The sequence below is a fragment of the Felis catus genome, chromosome B1 (assembly GCF_018350175.1).
Source record: "Felis catus isolate Fca126 chromosome B1, F.catus_Fca126_mat1.0, whole genome shotgun sequence".
NCBI classification, from domain to species: domain Eukaryota; kingdom Metazoa; phylum Chordata; class Mammalia; order Carnivora; family Felidae; genus Felis; species Felis catus.
In genome coordinates, this window is record NC_058371.1 from 145,297,029 (window position 1) to 145,316,125 (window position 19,097).

Here is a 19,097-nt window from a genome sequence, read left to right on the forward strand (position 1 = left end):
ATTCTGAAGTGATTTAATGTTATTTATTGGCTTTTAAAAATAATTATAAAATACATGAGCTTCCAAACAAATTTGTCTCAGACGTTGCACCAACCATATATTGAAGATACAGTGTTTTGTCTGCACTGTCACAATTTTCTACCATTCACTATGAGTAATGTCAGTTAAAATGTTAAGACAGAACCCTTTCAGCAATAAGCCATCAGAAAGCACTTATTACTATGTATGTAATATGTACATAATACATGTAGTTCTATGCACAAGTTTCCGTGGTAGGCTTGCTAACCTACACGTGGATCTCCCAAGCTGCCACCATAAACTATCCTTCATACATTGTTTAGCAGTCTTATTTGGTCTATTTCTGTTTGCTTGTTTGTTCTGCCTCCAGAATCTCACTAGTAAGTAATAATAACTAGTAATAATAACTAGTAAGTAATAAACTAGTAAGATCTAGTTTATTACTGAGTAGGGAGAGCCTATGTTGTCCAAATCACAAAGAAAGTGTCCTGTGTTCCTATTTAAGCTCCCATTTAAAGTAATACTGAAGCGGGGCGCCTGGGTGGCTCAGTCGGTTAAGCGTCTGACATTGGCTCAAGTCATGATCTCGCGGTCCATGAGTTCGAGCCCCACGTCGGGCTCTGTGCTGACAGCTCAGAGCCTGGAGCCTGTTTCAGATTCTGTGTCTCCCTCTCTCTGACCCTCCCCTGTTCATGCTCTGTCTCTCCCTGTCTCAAAAATAAATAAAATGTTAAAATAAAATAAAATAAAGCAATGCTGAAGCCTCCGCTGCTGTGCACAGACCACAGGGCTCCACCTACATCACCAGAGTCCGAGGCTGCTGTGCACAGACCACAGGGCTCCACTACATCACCAGAGTCCTCAGAAGTTCATTAAGCTCACACATGACCAGCTCACCATAGTTTGAACTCAGGGCAGAAATTCCAGGATTTTAAAATAATGTATTCAATAATCACGGTTTAAAAAGAAACTCTTGGGGCACCGGGGTGGCTCAGTCGGTTAGGCATCTGACTTCAGCGCAGGTCATGATCTCACGGGTTCGTGGGTTCGAGCCCCACAACGGCTGTGTGCTGACAGCTCAGAACCTGGAGCCTGCTTCAGATTCTGCGACTCCCTCTCTCTCTGCCCCTCCCCCACTCGCACTCTGTCTCTGCCTCTCAAAAATGAATAAACGTTAAAAAAATTTTTAAAAATAAAAAAAAAAAAAGGAAAGAAAGAAACTCTTAAGAAATTATTATTTGGAGCGCCTGAGTGGCTCAGTTGGTTGGACGTCTGGTCAGGTCATGATCTCATGGTTCGTGGATTCAGGCTGGCATTGGGCTCTGTGCTGACAGCTTACAGCCTGGGGTCTGCTTCCGATTCTGCCTCCCTCTCTGCCCCTCTCCCCCTCACACTCTGTCTTTCTCTGTCTCTCAAAAACTGAAAAATAAATGTTACATTTATAATAAATATATATATTTATATGTATTAAAAAAAGAAATTATTAATAGCAAGTGACTTCCTTGACCTCAAAAAGCTATAAAACATCCACAATAAGTATTACACTTAGTGGTAAAATGTTTAAGAAGTTTGTTGGAAAAAAACCAAAAGTACTTGTTATCATCACTTCTATATACAAGCTTGTACTGAAAATTTTAACCAGTGCAGTAAGGCTAGAAAAAAACAAACATAAACATTTATAATGAATGGGGAAAAAACTGCCATTTGAAGCAGATGACATAATTGTTTATGTGAAAGATGGAAAATAATTAAAAGATACATAATTAGAAGACTGATGGGCATAAAAATAATACACAAAACTCAGGAAATGTGATCTTATAGACCCTGCTTAAACTAAATAGCACCTGGATGCAAGTCTCTAGAAATAAGATTAACATGTAATGTGCAAGATGAAAACTTAAAATGTTACTTAAAGTCTTCAATTTATGGTATGCCTGGGTGGCTCAGTGGGTCGAGTGTCTGACTCTTGATTTCGGCTCAGGTCATGATCTCACGGTTGGAGAGTTCGAGCCCTGCGTCAGGCTCCTGGCTGTCAGAGCATCTGCACTGCTTGGGATTCTCTCTCTCTCTCTCTCTCTCTCTCTCTCCCTCTCTTCCTCTCTCTCTCTTTCTCTCTCCCCCTCCCCTAGTCATGTGCATGCTCTTACTCTCAAAATAAATAAATAAACTGTAAAAAAAAGACTTCAATTTATAAACTCTCCTAAGTTCTCAAAATGGAAGATTTGTTCTTTTAAAGATGCATCAACTACCCCTACCCAAAATGATTTATAAATTCAATTGCACTTTCACTCAAAATTCCCAAATCTACAAGCTGATTAGATCTAAGGTATATATGAATACGTTAAGAAGGGCTAAGACACTCCTCAAGTAGAACAATGTTAGGGAACATGCCTTTCCGCTCATCAAGAACTTACAAGGCTATAGTAATTAAGCCAGTGTGGCGCTGCTATACGTATGAACAGATGGACGAGACGATGAGGAAAAAAAATAGAGTCTAGAAACAAACCTGCATATGTTATCTTGACTTATGGCAGAGATTGGAAAATGACGGACTTTTCTTAAATGGTGCTGGCACAACTGGTTATCCATATGTGAAAGATAAAAGTGAATATCTACCTCATGTTGTGGAGAAAACTCATGTCTGAGTTCTAAGCATAGAAGACAAACTATCCAACGTTTAGAAGGCAATACAGAGTATTTTTATGATTTTGAGAAGACTAGACATCAGAAAAACATTATACTATAGAAAAGTTATTTTAAGAAACACCACAGATACAACTTTTTGTCGCATATATAAATGACAAATGATTAGTACACAAAACATGTTTTTAGAAGCTTTTATGAATAACAAATAGCATAATAGTACAAATGGGGAAAAAGTAGAATTTCACATAAGGCAAAATGCAAATGGCTCATAATCGTGTAAAAAGATATTCGCTCTCATTTGTAATAAGGGAAAGGCATATTAAAATCACCGTAAGGTACCATTTTATATTGTCAACAATTTTAAAAGTATGACAATTACAAGTGTTGGCCAGTAGAGGGAGGAAGAGGAACATTCATAAATTGCTCATGGGTGGAATAAATCAGTACAACCATTTGGAAAATAGCATTGTTTGATGAAGTTGAAGATGTATATACCCTATGAAGGAGTAATCCCCCTCCTATATGTTCATTCCAGAGTTTCTCTTACACATGTGTAGCCAGAGAGTTGTCCAAAAATGTTGACAGTTGTATTGTTCATACTAGCAAAACTGACCACCCAAATTACCACCCAGCAGTGGACTGGATAGATAAATGTTGCCAAAAAATGGAATAGCAGTCATCTGTAAAAATGAATCAGCCTAGATTAAACTCACAAACATATTTCTGAGTGAGAGAATTAATTCATATTTATACATCATCTCATTTACTCACAATTCAAAACCCAGCAAAACTAAAGAGGATTTTACTCATAGGCGTAAACTTACCAAGATAAATGATGAATGATTGAGACTGAGTTGAGGATGAGGATTAAAGTGGGTGCAGGGTGGGGTCAGAGGCAGGGAAGGAGAGGGATAAGATTTGAGGAATGTACAGAATGCTTCCGGTATCCTGGTGATGTTCCAGGTCTTGGGCTTGGATGTGACCATAGTTGTTCATTTTGCTACTGTTCCTAAAACTGTACATGTCTGTATGTATATACACACACACTTATAGTATACATATGCATACATATATAATATTTCATACTATCTTTTATATTTTATATAAAACATGTATACATGTATTTTTACAAAATATGTTTTTATTATAATCTTTTGTATCTATGCTATGTTGTACAATTTTAAAAAACCTTTTTAAACCTGCTAAGTTATACTGCATCTTAGTTATACTGCCTGAAATTTTCTTTGGATTTTGTGTCTCCCTTTCTCTCTGCCCCTCTCCTGCTCACACTGGGTCTCTCTCTCTCTCTCAAAAATAAATAAACATTAAAATAATAATAATAATAATAATAATAATAATAATAATGGAATGGGACCTTGAAGAATGCACAGGTTTTTCATGCACTTAAATGTATAATGCCCAAAGCCTTGGTCTCCTGTATTCTCAGGCTGGCATATTTTTATAAGCATTTCAGCTTTGAAAATTCCATTATGAGGCTCTTATTTTCCCCCTAATGATTCCTACTTACATGATCTTTTTCTTCTGATATAAACTAGCTTATAGTTTAGCTTCAGATATAAACTAACTGGGCATTCTCAATGGGTTTAGGAGAAATAAAAAGTAAGCAGACATTAAAGGCATCCAAATCAGCCAGGAAGAGGTCAAACTTTCACTCTTCACAGATGACATGATACTCTATATGGAAAACCCTAAAGATTCCACCAAAAAACTGCTAGAACTGATTCATGAATTCAGCAAAGTTGCAGGATATAAAATCAATGCACAGAAATCGGTTGCATTCCTATACACCAACAATGAAGCAACAAAAAGAGAAATCAAGGAATCGATCCCATTTACAATTGCACCAAAACCATACAATACCTAGGAATAAATCTAACCAAAGAAGTGAAAAATCTATACACTGAAAACTATAGAAAGCTTATGAAAGAAATTGAAGAAGACACAAAAAAAATGGAAAAAGATTCCATGCTCCTGGATAGGAAGAACAAATATTGTTAAAATGTCGATACTACCCAAAGCAATCTACACATTCAATGAAATCCCTATCAAAATAACACCAACGTTCTTCACAGAGCTAAAACAAACAATCCTAAAAATTTGTGTGGAACCAGAAAATACCCCGAATAGCCAAAGCAATCTTGAAAAAGAAAACCAAAGCAGAAGGCATAACAATCCCAGACTTCAAGCTATACTACAAAGCGTGATCATCAAGACATTATGGTACTAGCATGAGAACAGATACTCAGACCAATGGAACTGAATAGAGAACCCAGAAATGGACCCACAAACATATGGCCAACTAATCTTTGACAAAAGAAGAAAGAAGATCCAATGGAATAAAGGCAGTCTCTTCAGCAAGTGCTGCTGGGAAAACTGGACAGCAACATGCAGAAGAATGAACCTGGACCACTTTCTTACACCATACACAAAAATAAACTCAAAATGGATGAAAGACCTCAATGTAAGACAGGAAGCCATCAAAATCCTCGAGGAGAAAGCAGGCAAAAATCTCTTTGATCTTGGCCGCAGCAACTTCTTACTCAACACGTCTCCAGAGGCAAGGGAAACAAAAGCAAAAATGTACTGGGACCTCATCAAAATAAAAAGCTTCTGCATAGCGAAGGAAACAATCAGCAAAACTAAAAGGCAGTCGACAGAATGGGAGAAGATATTTGCAAATGACATATCAGATAAAGGGTTAGTATCCAAAATCTATAAAGAACTTATCAACCTCAACACCCAAAAGACAAATAATCCAGTGAAGAAATGGGCAAAAGACATGAATAGACACTTCTCCAAAGAAGACATCCAGATGGCCAACTGACACATGAAAAAGTGCTCAACATCACTCATCATCAGGGAAATACAAACCAAACCACAATTAGATACCACCTTGCACCTGTCAGAATGGCTAACATTAACAACTCAGGCAACAACAAATGTTGGCGAGTATGTGAAGAAAGAAGACCTCTTTTGTATTGTTGGTGGTGCAGCCACTCTGGAAAACAGTATGGAGTTTCCTCAAAAAACTAAAAATAGAACTACCCTACGACCTAGCAACTGCACTACTAGGTATTTATTCAAGGGATACAGGTGTGCTGTTTCAAAGGGACACATGTACCCTAATGTTTATAGTAGCATTATCAACAATAGCCAAAATATGGAAAGAACCCAAATGTCCATCGATGAATGAATGGATAAAGAACAAGTGGTATATATATACAATGGAGTATTACTCGGCAATCAAAAAGAATGAAATCTTGCGATTTGCAACTATGTGGATGGAACTAGAGGTTATTATGCTAAGTGAAATTAGTCAGAGAAAGACAAATATCATGTGACTTCACTCATATGATGACTTTAAGAGACAAAACAGATGAACATAAAGGAAGGGAAACAAAAATAATATAAAAACAGGGAGGGGGACAAAACAGAAGGGACTCATATATGGAGAACAAACTGAGGGTTACTGGAGGGGTTATGGGAGGGGAGACGGGCTAAATGGGTAAGGGGCACTAAGGAAGCTACTCCTGAAATCATTGTTGTGCTATATGGTAACTAATTTGGATGTAAATAAAAAAAGAATTAAATTAAAAATTAAGAAAAAGTAAACAGACATTAATGTCTGAACATACTAACATTCAACCATTGGCTTTCACAGGCATCAGCTAAGTAAGATAAGTAGATCAAAACTCTGAATGAAGATAAAGACAGCCATGATTCCTAACCTTTAGGTTTTAATATTTTAAAGTAAGGTAGCAGGCCACAATATTGGATTAACAATTCAACAGTAATAACAAAATAATTCATAATAAATCATAAAAGACCAGTTATTTGCCAATATCATATAATAAACACATTATTGAACTGCTCCTATGGAACTGTGTTATACATTCTATAACAAACATCTGTTCCTAATTTTTTAATGTTTATTTATTTTTGAGAAAGAAAGGTGTGAGTGAGGGACAGAGAAAGAAGGAGAGGGAGAGAGAGAGAGAGAGAGAGAGAGAGAGAGAAGGCCAAGCAGGCTCAGTGCTGCTATCACAGAGCCAGACACGGGGCTCAAACTCACAAACCATGAAATCATGACCTGAGCCGAAACCAAGAATCAGTCACTTAACAGAGTGAGCCTCCTAGGCACCCCAGTTTCTAGACATCTTCAATGTTGAAAAGAAGAACAAATTTTTCTCTACTGTCAAGGTCTTCCAGCTGGACTGAGTTAAATTTACATGAGACAGATTAACAAGAAGAAAAAACCCAAAGTTTTATTATGTGCACAGAGAGGTCCTATAATGAAATTGAGACCTAAAGAAATAACCAACACAGGCAGTGTTTATACCTTTTAGGCAAATAGAGAATAAATCTTTGAGGAATTGACAGAACAAAAAAAACTTAACTTTGGAGTTTCAAGTAGGAAGAAATTCTAAACAGATTTTGGACTGGGGTAGTAAATTAGTAAAAAGTAACAAGGATTGTTTGTACAGCTTTCTTGCCCCTGAAATTCCTATCTCTGGTTATAAAGATATCTCTTCACTTCCTGATACAGGGAGGGTACCTTTCACATGGGAGATTTTTTCCTTGTTTTCAGGGTGCACAGAAAGTCACATCTCTGGTGATAAGGATGTCTCTTCACTTTCTGGTACAGGGAGCGTACCTTTCACATAGGAGATTTATTCCCTGCTCTCAGGGTGGACAGAGTCTGAGTGTCCTGGCATAGGCTGTCTCCTAAGTAACTTTTATTTAAAATAATCAATATGCCAAAGGGGAAGCCTGCCCTTTGCTCCTACGGTGTCAATAAGAAAACCTATGTAAGCATAAAATGAACTGTTTTATTCTGAAAGTTTATTAGTATGATAATTAAATGTGAGATCTCAGATGAATAGAATAGTTTCACCTGAAACCGACATTAAAATAAATGTCCTAGATTGATTTGCAGTCATATTACTACTATCATCCATAATCAGAGAAGAACAAACCATTGTGGTCAGTATTTCAAGGTAATTAAGGACATTCTGTTCTGCCTTTACATAAACTTCTTGGACACTTGGCAATGTGCAGGTATGTCCTGCTTTAATATTTCACAGTTTTTGGTTTCACTTACAACCAAAAAAAAAAAAAAAATCTCCTTAGATCTGGGTTTCTTTTTTGTGAAATTTGACTTCAGACCTTGGTGGATTCAACATTATAATGTTTCTTTATGCACTGCAATCTGAAGATTAGTTTTTATTGCTCTCTCTTTCCCTGTTCAAGAATGAAAGAAGCTTATCAAAGGGGTAGTTACCAGTTACAAGCCAAAAAGGAAGTATAATCTATTTATTTGGGAGGGAGGGGAAGCGTAGAATGTAATCAGTTTGTTAACAGAGATTGAAACTTTTGTGCTGTATTATTTTGGGGAATGACACTATGCAAATTTGAAGGATCTGTTAAAACAAAACAAAACAAAACAAAACAAAATAAAACAAAACAAAACAAAACAAAACCAACAAAACCATAGGCCCAAAATGGTATCACTTACATTAAGGCCCCAAGTCAATAAACCAAGACTTACTATCTTACCTAATTGCAGTTTCAACTGAATTCCCCCAGTAATAACCTTTAACCAGTAACATGGAATCTCCTGGTCAACACTAGGAAATTTACAGATAGACCCACTTTCCTTAGGACAGCTTTGTCTAAACAATGCATTCTTTACTAATAAGTTTTTCTTTCTTTCTTTCTTTCTTTCTTTCTTTCTTTCTTTCTTTCTTTCTTTCTTTCTTTCTTTCTTTCTTCCTTCCTTCCTTCCTTCCTTCCTTCCTTCCTTCCTTCCTTCCTTCCTTTTCTTTCTTTTTCCCCCCTCCTCCCCCTCCTCCCCTTCCTCCCCCTCCTCTTTTTCCTTTTTTTCTCCTTGTCCTCCTTCTCCTTCTCTTTCTTTTTCTTCTTCTTCTTTATGCCCTCTCTCTGCCATTTTTGTTGTTGTTTAGCTCAGTGGAGCTCCCCATTACTTGCTAGATGGAATGCTTCTTGATTCATGAATCATCTAAAGAAACCAATTAGAGCTTTGAATTTACTTGGCTGAATTTTGTTTTTTTAGCAGATCCAATGCCATTTTCAGCTGATGATGATTTAGAGAATATTGTAATGAGAAAGTCTGTGCATCTTTTTAATTTTTTTTTTTTAACGTTTATTTATTTTTGAGACAGAGAGAGACAGAGCATGAACGGGGGAGGGCCAGAGAGAGAGGGAGACACAGAATCCGAAACAGGCTCCAGGCTCTGAGCTGTCAGCACAGAGCCCGACGCGGGGCTCGAACCCACGAACCGCGAGATCGTGACCTGAGCCAAAGTTGGATGCTTAACCGACTGAGCCACCCAGGCGCCCCTGTGCATCTTTTTAAAAATCATGTTTGCAAAAAGCAAGAAATTAATTTGCTTTAATGTATCTTTGCCTTTTATGTCTATTTGCCCAATCATATTTCAGGTCTTATTAGAATCTGCCATCACTTGATAAATTAATAATTCTTGTCCTATTAAGAGCAGTATGTTAAGCTTCAAAGTTCTCAACACTGAATTACTAACCATGGCTTATGATCTCAAATTCTATTCATTGTTTTGTTAAATGGTCTTGGTTATGTCATATTTAATACCTTTTTTCTGCATAACGAAGTCAAACCCTTTAACTAAATAATACAGTTATTGATACAGTGTCACTTTATGCATAACCTCAATAATCACAATATCTCATTTGTCTTCACAAGGGTCGGTATCGTTGAATTGTGTCTATAAAGATGAATAAAACCTCAGCATACAGAGAAAAAACTGATTAATATTATAGATAGAATCATGCTCCAAGAAGCACAGCTTTTTGACAGGGATTATTTATTTATTAGGGAAAAGTCTCAACATTCAATAAGATGGAATGAGTCTGTAACATTGAACTGATTGCTGGGTTCTTGAAATTTATGCTAAATAAAAAGCTACCACAATGAATCAGAAACACTTTTCAGACATAACCTTGAGTCTCAGTTCTCTATGTCAAAGTAGTGGGGACTATATTGTAGGTTATTAGCATTTGTGGCCACCTTGATGATAAGAACATACATACACAAATATAAGATAAAAAAAGGTGTGAAGAATTAGAATAAAGGGGTAGTTTCTGGCATAGAATTACAGTTTAGGATTTAATGGAATTAAAATTAGTTATTATGGACTTTGCCAATGTCATGGTAGTTAAGTTTGCAGGGATCTTTACTTTTTTTTTTTTTTAATTTTTTTCAAATGTTAATTTTTTTTTTTTTTTTTGAAAGAGAGAGAGAGAGAGAGAATATGAATGGAGGAGGGGCACAGACAGAGGGAGACAAGGAATCCAAAGCAGCCTCCAGGCTCTGAGCTGACAGCACAGACTCAGATATGTGGCTCAAACCCACAAACTGTGGGATCATGACCTGAGTGAAAGTTGAACACCTAATCAACTGAGCCACCTAGGTGCCCCAAGGATTTTTACTTTCAAATATGGGTCTTTAATTTGAGAACTTTGACTCAATGCCAGATTGATATGATGGTATATTTCGTTTGCAATGAATTTCCAACTCTTAATTTTCTAAGATGATCAAATTCTCGGGTTTTTCTAACAACCTATTACATTACCATGGTCTTCCAGCTGCTGTGAGACCTATGTAAGTTTCTAAGTCACATCAAATACTCCATTTTTAAAAAAAAAATTTTTTTTAAACGTTTTATTTATTTTTGAGACAGAGAGAGACAGAGCATGAACAGGGGAGGAGCAGAGAGAGAGGGAGACACAGAATCGGAAGCAGGCTCCAGGCTCTGAGCCGTCAGCCCAGAGCCTGACGCGGGGCTCGAACTCATGGACCGTGAGATCGTGACCTGGCTGAAGTCGGACGCTTAACCGACTGAGCCACCCAGGCGCCCCTCAAATACTCCATTTTGAACTGTGTCATATATTTCAAAAATAATAGTTTATTCTGACATAAGAAGCATATGTAACAACCATTTGTTGAGTATTGTCTTATGCCAGTACTACTTACGCAATTTCAGTGTATTAAATGCTACATGGATCGTTTTTACTGTACAGATGAGGAAATTGAAATTCAGATGAGGTAAGTAATTTGGCAAGAAGAAGACGATTTTTTTTTTTTCAAGTCTGTTTGGCCACAACGCCCATAACTTTCCTTCAGTCCACACTGCAGTGGCTCATTGTGAGGGACCCGAGGGGAATCTGCAGAAACGGAGGGAAACTGGTTCTACCACCATGTGCTCGTAGACAAGGCTAAAGTCAGAGTCAACCCACAGGCCTCTTGGATGGTCATGTGAGCTGGACTAATACTCAAAAATCCTGATTCTCCTCCTTGTTTTCTATTTAGATAGCTCTGTGGGAGGCACTGAGTTGGGCGGTCTGTGCACTTGTATGTTTTGTGGCCTAAAGAGCGGACTTCTCTGAGCTCTAACTGGCTACAAGTCCAGGTTCATTTGATCTGTTCATGACTGCCTGGGCCAGCCTCATTTTCTTTTTCAGAGGACTGTTAAAAGTAAAAGGTATGATCCCAGTCACCTGTGGCTGTCACTCTGAAGGCAGAGGATAAAACATTTCCATAGGGATACCCTGCACACAGGTATGAAGCTAAGGTCCGGGAGGCAGGCTGGTGAACTTTTGCCTCAGGCTCTGCTTTATGGAAAACTTAAGGTAAGAAAGGACTCTCATCTTCTAATTTTTCTGTTCCAGCAGAGAAAACATTGCCCTGTCTTGGTATTACAGGACCTCCACCTCTCCTATCCTTCACAGCCTGTTGGTTTCTGGAAGTCTCTAGAGAGAGCTCATAAGAACTCACAAATAAGTAATCATATTCACAGAGCGGGATCATCCATCATTCTTCTTTTTCTGCCTCTGGCTTCTCTGCCCAGGAAACCTCAGGGACTGCTGCCATCACTGTTTCCTGATGGCCTCTCAAAGTCAAAGGTCCTACTGGCTCTCACTGTTCTAAGACTGACCTGGAGGAAGAACATCTTTCCCGCCCTCATCACCCTGTGACCATCCTCTCAAATACTCTGCCCTCCACTTCCTGTCTTGAGGTTCCCAATGGAAGGCTGTCTTGTACTCCAAAGTCTCAACATCATGTGGACAACTTAATGTGATATCTTTCCTTACCATTTCTGTTTGCTCTATGAATGCATTCGTATCTATGAGAGTGCCAACCGAGAAAAGGAGGCGAAACCGAAAAAGAAACAAAGGCTTTTATCTGGAGTCTCAGAATTGCAAGTCCGGAAGCACGGATTCCAGTGTAACCAGAAAAGTATTGCACCTGAGCGGAGAGAGCAAAGAGTTTTTATGACAGAGAGGAAGAAGGATGGGCAGTTATACGACTTGAATAAGGGAGGAGAAGGAAAAAAGAGCCATGACTGCTTCTAACACATTAAGCCATCTTTGTTTACACTCTGACAGACTAAATATATCCGTGTGGTCTAATGAGACCACTCTCGGGATGCACTAATCACTCTGCTGGCAGAAAGTCCATACTAGCAGTTTTATGGTCTGGCCGCCAAATGCCCTGCCGGTTTTATGAGCAACTGCTTGCAAAACAATCATCCCGACTGGCCCAGTTTAAAAGTTAATTTGGTGCCGTTCGGAAGTTCATTAGAAAGGAAAAGGAAGCTTTGAAATGGGGTTGCTCATGTCCAGAAATTTTATCCGGTCTCACAAGCGCAAGCCAGAAGACTTGGTTAATGCAGACCCAGACCCTCGTCTTGTTCTTCCAGTCATTCATGTGTTCCCTCCAGTTGTGTGATAAATATATTCCGGTTCACTTTGAAGCTTTCCAATAGTAGCAGTCTGGAGAAAAGACTCAAATCTCCTTCTGTTTAACTTAGAACATTAACTGTAATCGCATTTATTGAACATCAGGCAAGTGTTGGTACCATTTTGGTTCCTCCCACAATCTCCAACGCCGCTTCTTCTTTTTTTTTTTTTTTAACGTTTATTCATTTTTTTTTTTTTTTTGAGACAGAGAGAGACAGAGCATGAGCATGAATGGGGGAAGTCCAGAGAGAGAGGGAGACACAGAATCGGAAGCAGGCTCCAGGCTCTGAGCTGTCAGCACAGAGCCCGACGTGGGGCTCGAACTCACGGACCACGAGGTCATGACCTGAGCTGAAGTCGGACGCCCAACCGACTGAGCCACCCAGGCGCCCCAACTCCCCGTCTATAATATGTGCATTTTGTTAGCTTAATGAAAAGTGCTTTGAACCCTGAAATTCAAGTGTCCTGTGGAAGGCTGAATAATCATTCCCCAAGGATATCCATATCCTAATCCCCAGGACCTGTGAATACTTTTACCTTCCATTGTAAAATAAACTTTGCCAATGTGATTACATTAAGGGTCTTGCAGTGGGAAGATTATTCTAGATTATCCTGTGTGGACCTGATATGATCACAAGGATTCTTATAAAAGGGATGTGGCATAAGTCAGACTCAGACAGCAAGGGATGTGGCAAAGCACAAGGACAGGAAGAAAGAGATTGAAGAGGCTATCCTGATCACTTGGAAGATGCAGGAAGATGGCCATGAGCTGGGGAATGTTGATGGCCTCCGGAAGGTGGAAAGATTAAGGCAATGGATTCTCTCCTGGAGTGTTCAGAAGGAACCAGCATTGAAGGCCACCTTGACTTTAGCCCAGTGGAACTAATTTCTGTCTTCTGACCTCCAGAAGTGTAAGAGAGTAAGTTTGTGTTTAAGCTACTACATTTGTGATAATTTGTTACAACAGCAACAGAAAACTGATGCACTGCCTCCACTCTCAGTCAGACTGCTCCCCCTTTTTTCCAGAAATTCAGGAGCCACTGTCATCTTGATGTGGTTGGAAGTGTTGGGATTTGGAGCTAATGGCCAAGAAAGAATTCTTGAGATGTCTGGTGCAAAAAAGTGGTTTAATTAAAGCACGGGCCAGGACCGTGGGCAGACACAGCTACACTGAGATTGTGAGGGGTGGTTGATTTTATACTTAGGAGTCTTTAGGATATGAAAGTCCTTTTTGGAAACTTCCCCCCAAAAGACTTTCATATGCTAAAGACTGTCAGGATCCCGGAAGCCTAGCTATTGTCAAGATTGTTTTTCCTTCTAGCAAAGCATTAACATTGAGACAGTTGGGAGTTCCTGGAAGAAATCATTCTCTGCCTACCTCAAGTATCTGTCAACGTGCTGTGAGTTGTAAGGAAATTAATTTTATCTACATTTCTTTCTGCCTTTGTTTCCCACATCAATCTCTTAGGCACTGCTTAGCTCTTTACTCAAATTATTAATGCTCAATTCTAGTAACAACTACAAAAAGGAGATTCTATTATCATACCTCTTTTATGAAAGGGGAAATGAAGTTTAGATTAATCAAGAAATTTCACCTCAAGTCTCATAGAAGGCATTAGAACTGGAAAACTACAGCCAGAACAGTCTTAATTCTTCATAGCCTGTGTTCTTTCTTTCTTTTCTTTTCTTTTTTTTAAGATTTTAATTTTAAGTAATCTCTACACCCAACGTGGGCCTTGGACTCACAGCCGCAAGATCAAGAATCGCACACTCCACTGACTGAGCCCGCCAGGCGCCCCTTCATAGTTTGTGTTTTTAATCACCATGTGAGCTAACTGCACCTCTTTTTTTCCTGCTTTTCCATTCACCAAGTTAACAAGGCCTATGTTGAATTTTTCATATTGACATTTAAAAATTTTTATCCTGAATGTATAAAGAGATGTTCTGGATCAGACAGATTTCGTATTGATTACCTCCCATGAATATATGTCACTTCCTGCTTGCCTCAGGCCTCACTCTTGGGGGGTGATGTGATGAAAGCCAAGCCAGTTGTCCTATTCCAGGAGCTAGACACTCCATAGGCCAGGGAAGGGAGTGGAGGGGGGAAGGGGAGATACAATTGTCCCTGCTTATAAAAGGGAATGAGGACTTTGTCCCACTGCCCTCCTGAAAGGGTTTCCTTGGAAACACAATAGGTCTAAATCCCAATCATAACCCTTTGTCATATAAGTAAATCTTTCCAAGAACCAGATTGCCCCTTTGTCTCCACCGTTAAGACCTATGTGTATCTCTAAATTCTGTGGCTTTATCTCTTTTGACATGTAAATACCTAGGGAGATAGTATTCCAGTCTCCCCAGAACCCTGAGGCTTAGCCTGACACCTAGCCCTGGATATAACCATTGAGTCATCCTTCAGATTAGAAAAATTGTGTTATCCCTGAGGATCAGAGCCATTAACTAGACAAATGACAGATTTAATACTCATGGGACGTGAGGAGGCTAGGACTTTTACAAGAACACTGAGAAATCCAAAGAAGTTTTATTTCCCACAGCCTAAAATATATTGCCCTTGACTTAGAGTTAAAGGAAGGAGTCCCTGCTGACATTTATAGAGCTACCAGAATGGTTTGTGTTTGTTTACCTCTACAAAACTTAAAAAATTGCTGTTCCATGTTATCTCATTCTGAGCCAAGTACAATTGGGGTAAAGAAGAGGCTATTCTACTTAATTTTCAAGGGAGGACACAGAGGCTCAGAGTAGCTGTTGCTTGTCTATGGTTACCCAGCTGCTTAAGACAAGTGTGGGCATGTGCCCACACTTTTCCTCCTGCCGAAGGTTACAAACGTGCCCAGGAACAGGTCCAGTGAGACAAGCACAAATCTTCCTGGGCCTTCCCCTCAGGAGCACAAACTCTCCTCCCTTTCAGATTGAGAATACGTTATTTTCCAGGTGGTTCATATGGTTCCATATCAGGAGATAACAGTCTTTGTTTCTACTGTGGGAGCTGGATGTATTCCTGTTGTCTTGGGGCCATTTAAATTCAAATTTACAGGTTTAGCAACATTTCAACTATCACCAGACTTGTGAAGCCATTGGAACAGCATTACACTGGCTGATTGTTTCTCTCCATGAAGGTTATAAAATAAAGACCTTCTCATTTAGACCTTTGGACAGATGACACTCAGCCAACTCACTTTTTCCTTTTTTGTTCCCATTACACGAATAATGATTGAGTTCGAAGATAGAGTGCAATTTACAATTTAGCTCCCAGCTTCACGAAGAAGAGGGAAAAGAATGCGGAATTGAAAAACCTTTTAAGATCATTTAAATGAGAGTGCTTTTGAAAATATGGATAAACATTTGAAAAATTTTAAAGAGCTAGAACTAAAGAACAGTTGGTTATACTGAAACAAAATGAGTATTTTATGTAAAACAGAGATTTTTTTTTCAATATATGAAATTTATTGTCAAATTGGTTTCCATACAACACCCAGTGCTCATCCCAAAAGGTGCCCTCCTCAATACCCATCACCCACCCTCCCCTCCCTCCCACCCCCCATCAACCCTCAGTTTGTTCTGTTTTTAAGAGTCTCTTATGCTTTGGCTCTCTTCCACTCTAACTTTTTTTTTTTCCTTCCCCTCCGCCATCGGTTTCTGTTAAGTTTCTCTGGATCCACATAAGAGTGAAACCATATGGTATCTGTCTTTCTCTGTATGGCTTATTTCACTTAGCATAAGTCTCCAGCTCCATCCATGTTGCTACAAAAGGCCATATTTCATTTTTTCTCATTGCCACGTAGTATTCCATTGTGTATATAAACCACAATTTCTTTATCCGTTCATCAGTTGATGGACATTTAGGCTCTTTCCATAATTTGGCTATTGTTGAGAGTGCTGCTATAAACATTGGGGTACAAGTGCCCCTATGCATCAGCACTCCTGTATCCCTTGGGTAAATTCCTAGCAGTGCTACTGCTGGGTCATAGGGTAGGTCTATTTTTGAGGAACCTCCACACTGTTTTCCAGAGTGGCTGCAAGTGAACAGATTCTAAAGATGGGGAGGCACTGCAAGGACTTTGAAAAAAATATGGAAGGAGCGCCCACTAGTGGCAGTCTCTACGTGGGTGTGCCCTACAGTTCGTTATAAATTTCCAGGGCTTGCCTATTCAGGAGGAATAACAGATCAAGAAGAAAAAAACAAACCTAAGCAAGAAACTTTTGTAAAAAGCTTTATTTTCATGCAATTTGTAAAAATACACCAATAAATATTTAAACTTCTCTATTCCAAGACATAGAGAAACACTGCATAATTACCACTAAACAAGGCATTATGCCTTACAAGGAAGACATAAAATGTCCAAGGGATATTTAAAAACATTGTGGAGTTTTCAAAGCTTCAACATCAGAAGTGTTGACCACGTACTGTAAAACTCTCTCAATAAATAACAATTGGCATTCTTCTGAGCAGTACAAAAATAAATGCACACATACATTCCACAACCTTAACAGTGACCTGTGTGCTTGGATCCCAAACTATTTATCTCCAGCCTTTATCATAGGGAATGACAGGGCGTGGTTTCCCCTCCCCTCCCCCCAACACATAATATAGTTTAATGAATGAAGAACATTTAAGACTCATCACTTACAAACTAAAAGGAACTGAACTAACTTTAGCATAAAAGTGACCTTTAAAAATAATAGTACAGCAAATTACCAAATTCGTATCTTTAAATATTAGCTAGAACATTACTATGCTAGCTTTGAAAAATAAATAAATAAATAAACAAATAAATACATATGTTGAAAATAGACGAATACTCATAGGGAACAGTCAAATAGATTGAACACAGTCCAGATGGTCCCTGGAGGCTTTGGTTTCTTTTCTTCCTATCCCATTCCACTGAGGCTGCCACAGTAAGCCATGAACTTCTGCCTTCTCTCTCTAGCTCAGTTGTTGCTGCCCCTGTGATTAAAAAAGAAAGAAAGAAATGGTTGCCATTAATAGGACTCCATAAATTGACTGCATAGTCCTGTGACATGTGGTTGCCACGTGGTTACCACCTACACCACTGCGATGGGTGGCAGGAAAATGCCGGGCTCCTGGATGGTGTTTAATTAGGAATAAGGTGCTGTCTGTGATCCCAACTGGATTATTAGCTTCAAAAAGCTAGAAGGTAATGTCACAGTGGGCTAAAAAAGTACATTCAGGACATCATTTAAGCCCCACGGCAGACCTCCTTAGGTCGCTATTTTTATTTCTTCTACATTACGGAGACTTGAACAGATTAAGTACTTTCCCTGGGGACACAGGAATAATCAGAGGTGGGGCCTAGGTTACAGCTAGGGCAGGGATTCACAGCAAAGTCCTTGCTCTTCACGACTAAGCTTCAGCGGCCCACGTTGCCCAAAACCAAGGGTGCCACTTTTCAGAGCAGAAGCTCACCAGGGATGGAGCTGAATACTGTGTGTTCCTCAATGGGTGGGAAGCATTTGAACATCACTGGCCAAATCCAATTCGGCTTTTAGGAACACACATGCACCCACACTCATTTGCGTGGGGAGAGAGGGCACTGGAAATATCCTTCTGGCATAGGAGAGGCTTAATGACCTTAATAGCAAAGGTCATTGTGAATGAATAATTTTGTTTTTCAGCGAAACCTAGGTTTCCTTATCAAACTTCCCGGACGCATTTGCCAGGATCCGTGAGCAAGGACTCTAGCGGCACGCGTCAACAGAAAGCATAACTCACTTGCTTAGCATCTTTTCGATGATTCTCTTGACCACGGGGGCTTCGGGGTTGAGACAGGCTTCGTGTCCGTTCTTGAGAGTGGCTCTGCGGAGACAAGGCAGAGTCCCCGTTGGCGGGAGGCCGGGCCGCGGGGTGGGGGACACGGGGGCGGGGGGGACGGCCAGGACGGCGGCAGCGCGGGGCGTCACTTACATGACTTCGGTGTGGGCGCAGTGGGGGCCCGACGGCGTCACCTTGACGCTCTGGATGTTCTTGGGGTGAATGCCCTGCACGGTCTGCAGGCACTGGCAGCGCAGCTCGGTGACGACGGGCGCCCCTGCGGGGAGAGCAGGCCGGGTGAGCGGGCGGCCCCGGGGCGCGCACCCCTCCCCCACCCCCACTCGCACCCGCACCCCGTCCCCCCGCGGGCTCCGGGCCTCACCTGCGGCGCGCCGGGCGGCGGGGACCAGGAGCAGGAGCAGCAGCGCGGCGCCGAGGAGCCGGGGAGCGCGGGGCGCGGTGTGGGCCATGGGGCTCAGCTCGGGGAGTCGCGGCGGCGGTGGCTGGAGCTGGACGGCTGGCGGGAGGGCTGGCGGAGCGGACTCTGTGGCTCCCCGAGCCGGGAGAACCGCTTTTATCCCTGGTGGACTCGGCGCGGCGCCGGGCGCAGCGGGGGGGTGGGGGGGGGGTGGGCAGGGAAATTCCCGGCGCCCCGGGTCATTCCCGGGTGCGGAAGGTTCGCGCGGCCCCGCCCCCGGGGTGGAGGGGGACCCGCGTGCCAGGCCTCCCGGGTGTCCAGGCGACTCGGGCGTGTTCCCTTTCCGCCCAGTCCCCAAAGAGGGCGTGAGTGGCCTTGTTTGAGTCTGTGCCATTTACGCGAGACCGGCGTCTG

General features: G+C 40.7%; 1 protein-coding gene across 1 annotated transcript; it reads right to left on the bottom strand.

The window, feature by feature from the left end:
• Nucleotides 1-16,690: 16,690 nt before the first annotated feature.
• Nucleotides 16,691-19,092, bottom strand: LOC102901432 (formin-like protein 5). Its single transcript, XM_023253049.2, has 4 exons — nt 18,648-19,092; nt 18,419-18,542; nt 18,227-18,310; nt 16,691-17,440 (listed from the first exon to the last, which is right to left on the bottom strand). Exons 1-4 carry the CDS (start codon nt 19,075-19,077, stop codon nt 17,425-17,427), a joined length of 654 nt encoding a protein of 217 aa, XP_023108817.2. The 5' UTR covers nt 19,078-19,092; the 3' UTR covers nt 16,691-17,424.
• Nucleotides 19,093-19,097: the final 5 nt, after the last annotated feature.

Coding starts and splice junctions, on each gene's coding strand:
- LOC102901432 (XM_023253049.2), bottom strand. CDS start 19,077: ATGGCACAGACTCAAACAAGGCCACTCACGCCCTCTTTGGGGACTGGG. Junction 18,543..18,647: donor CGCCGCCCGGCGCGCCGCAG/GTGAGGCCCGGA, acceptor CTCTCCCCGCAG/GGGCGCCCGTCGTCACCGAG. Junction 18,311..18,418: donor TGCGCCCACACCGAAGTCAT/GTAAGTGACGCC, acceptor TTGTCTCCGCAG/AGCCACTCTCAAGAACGGAC.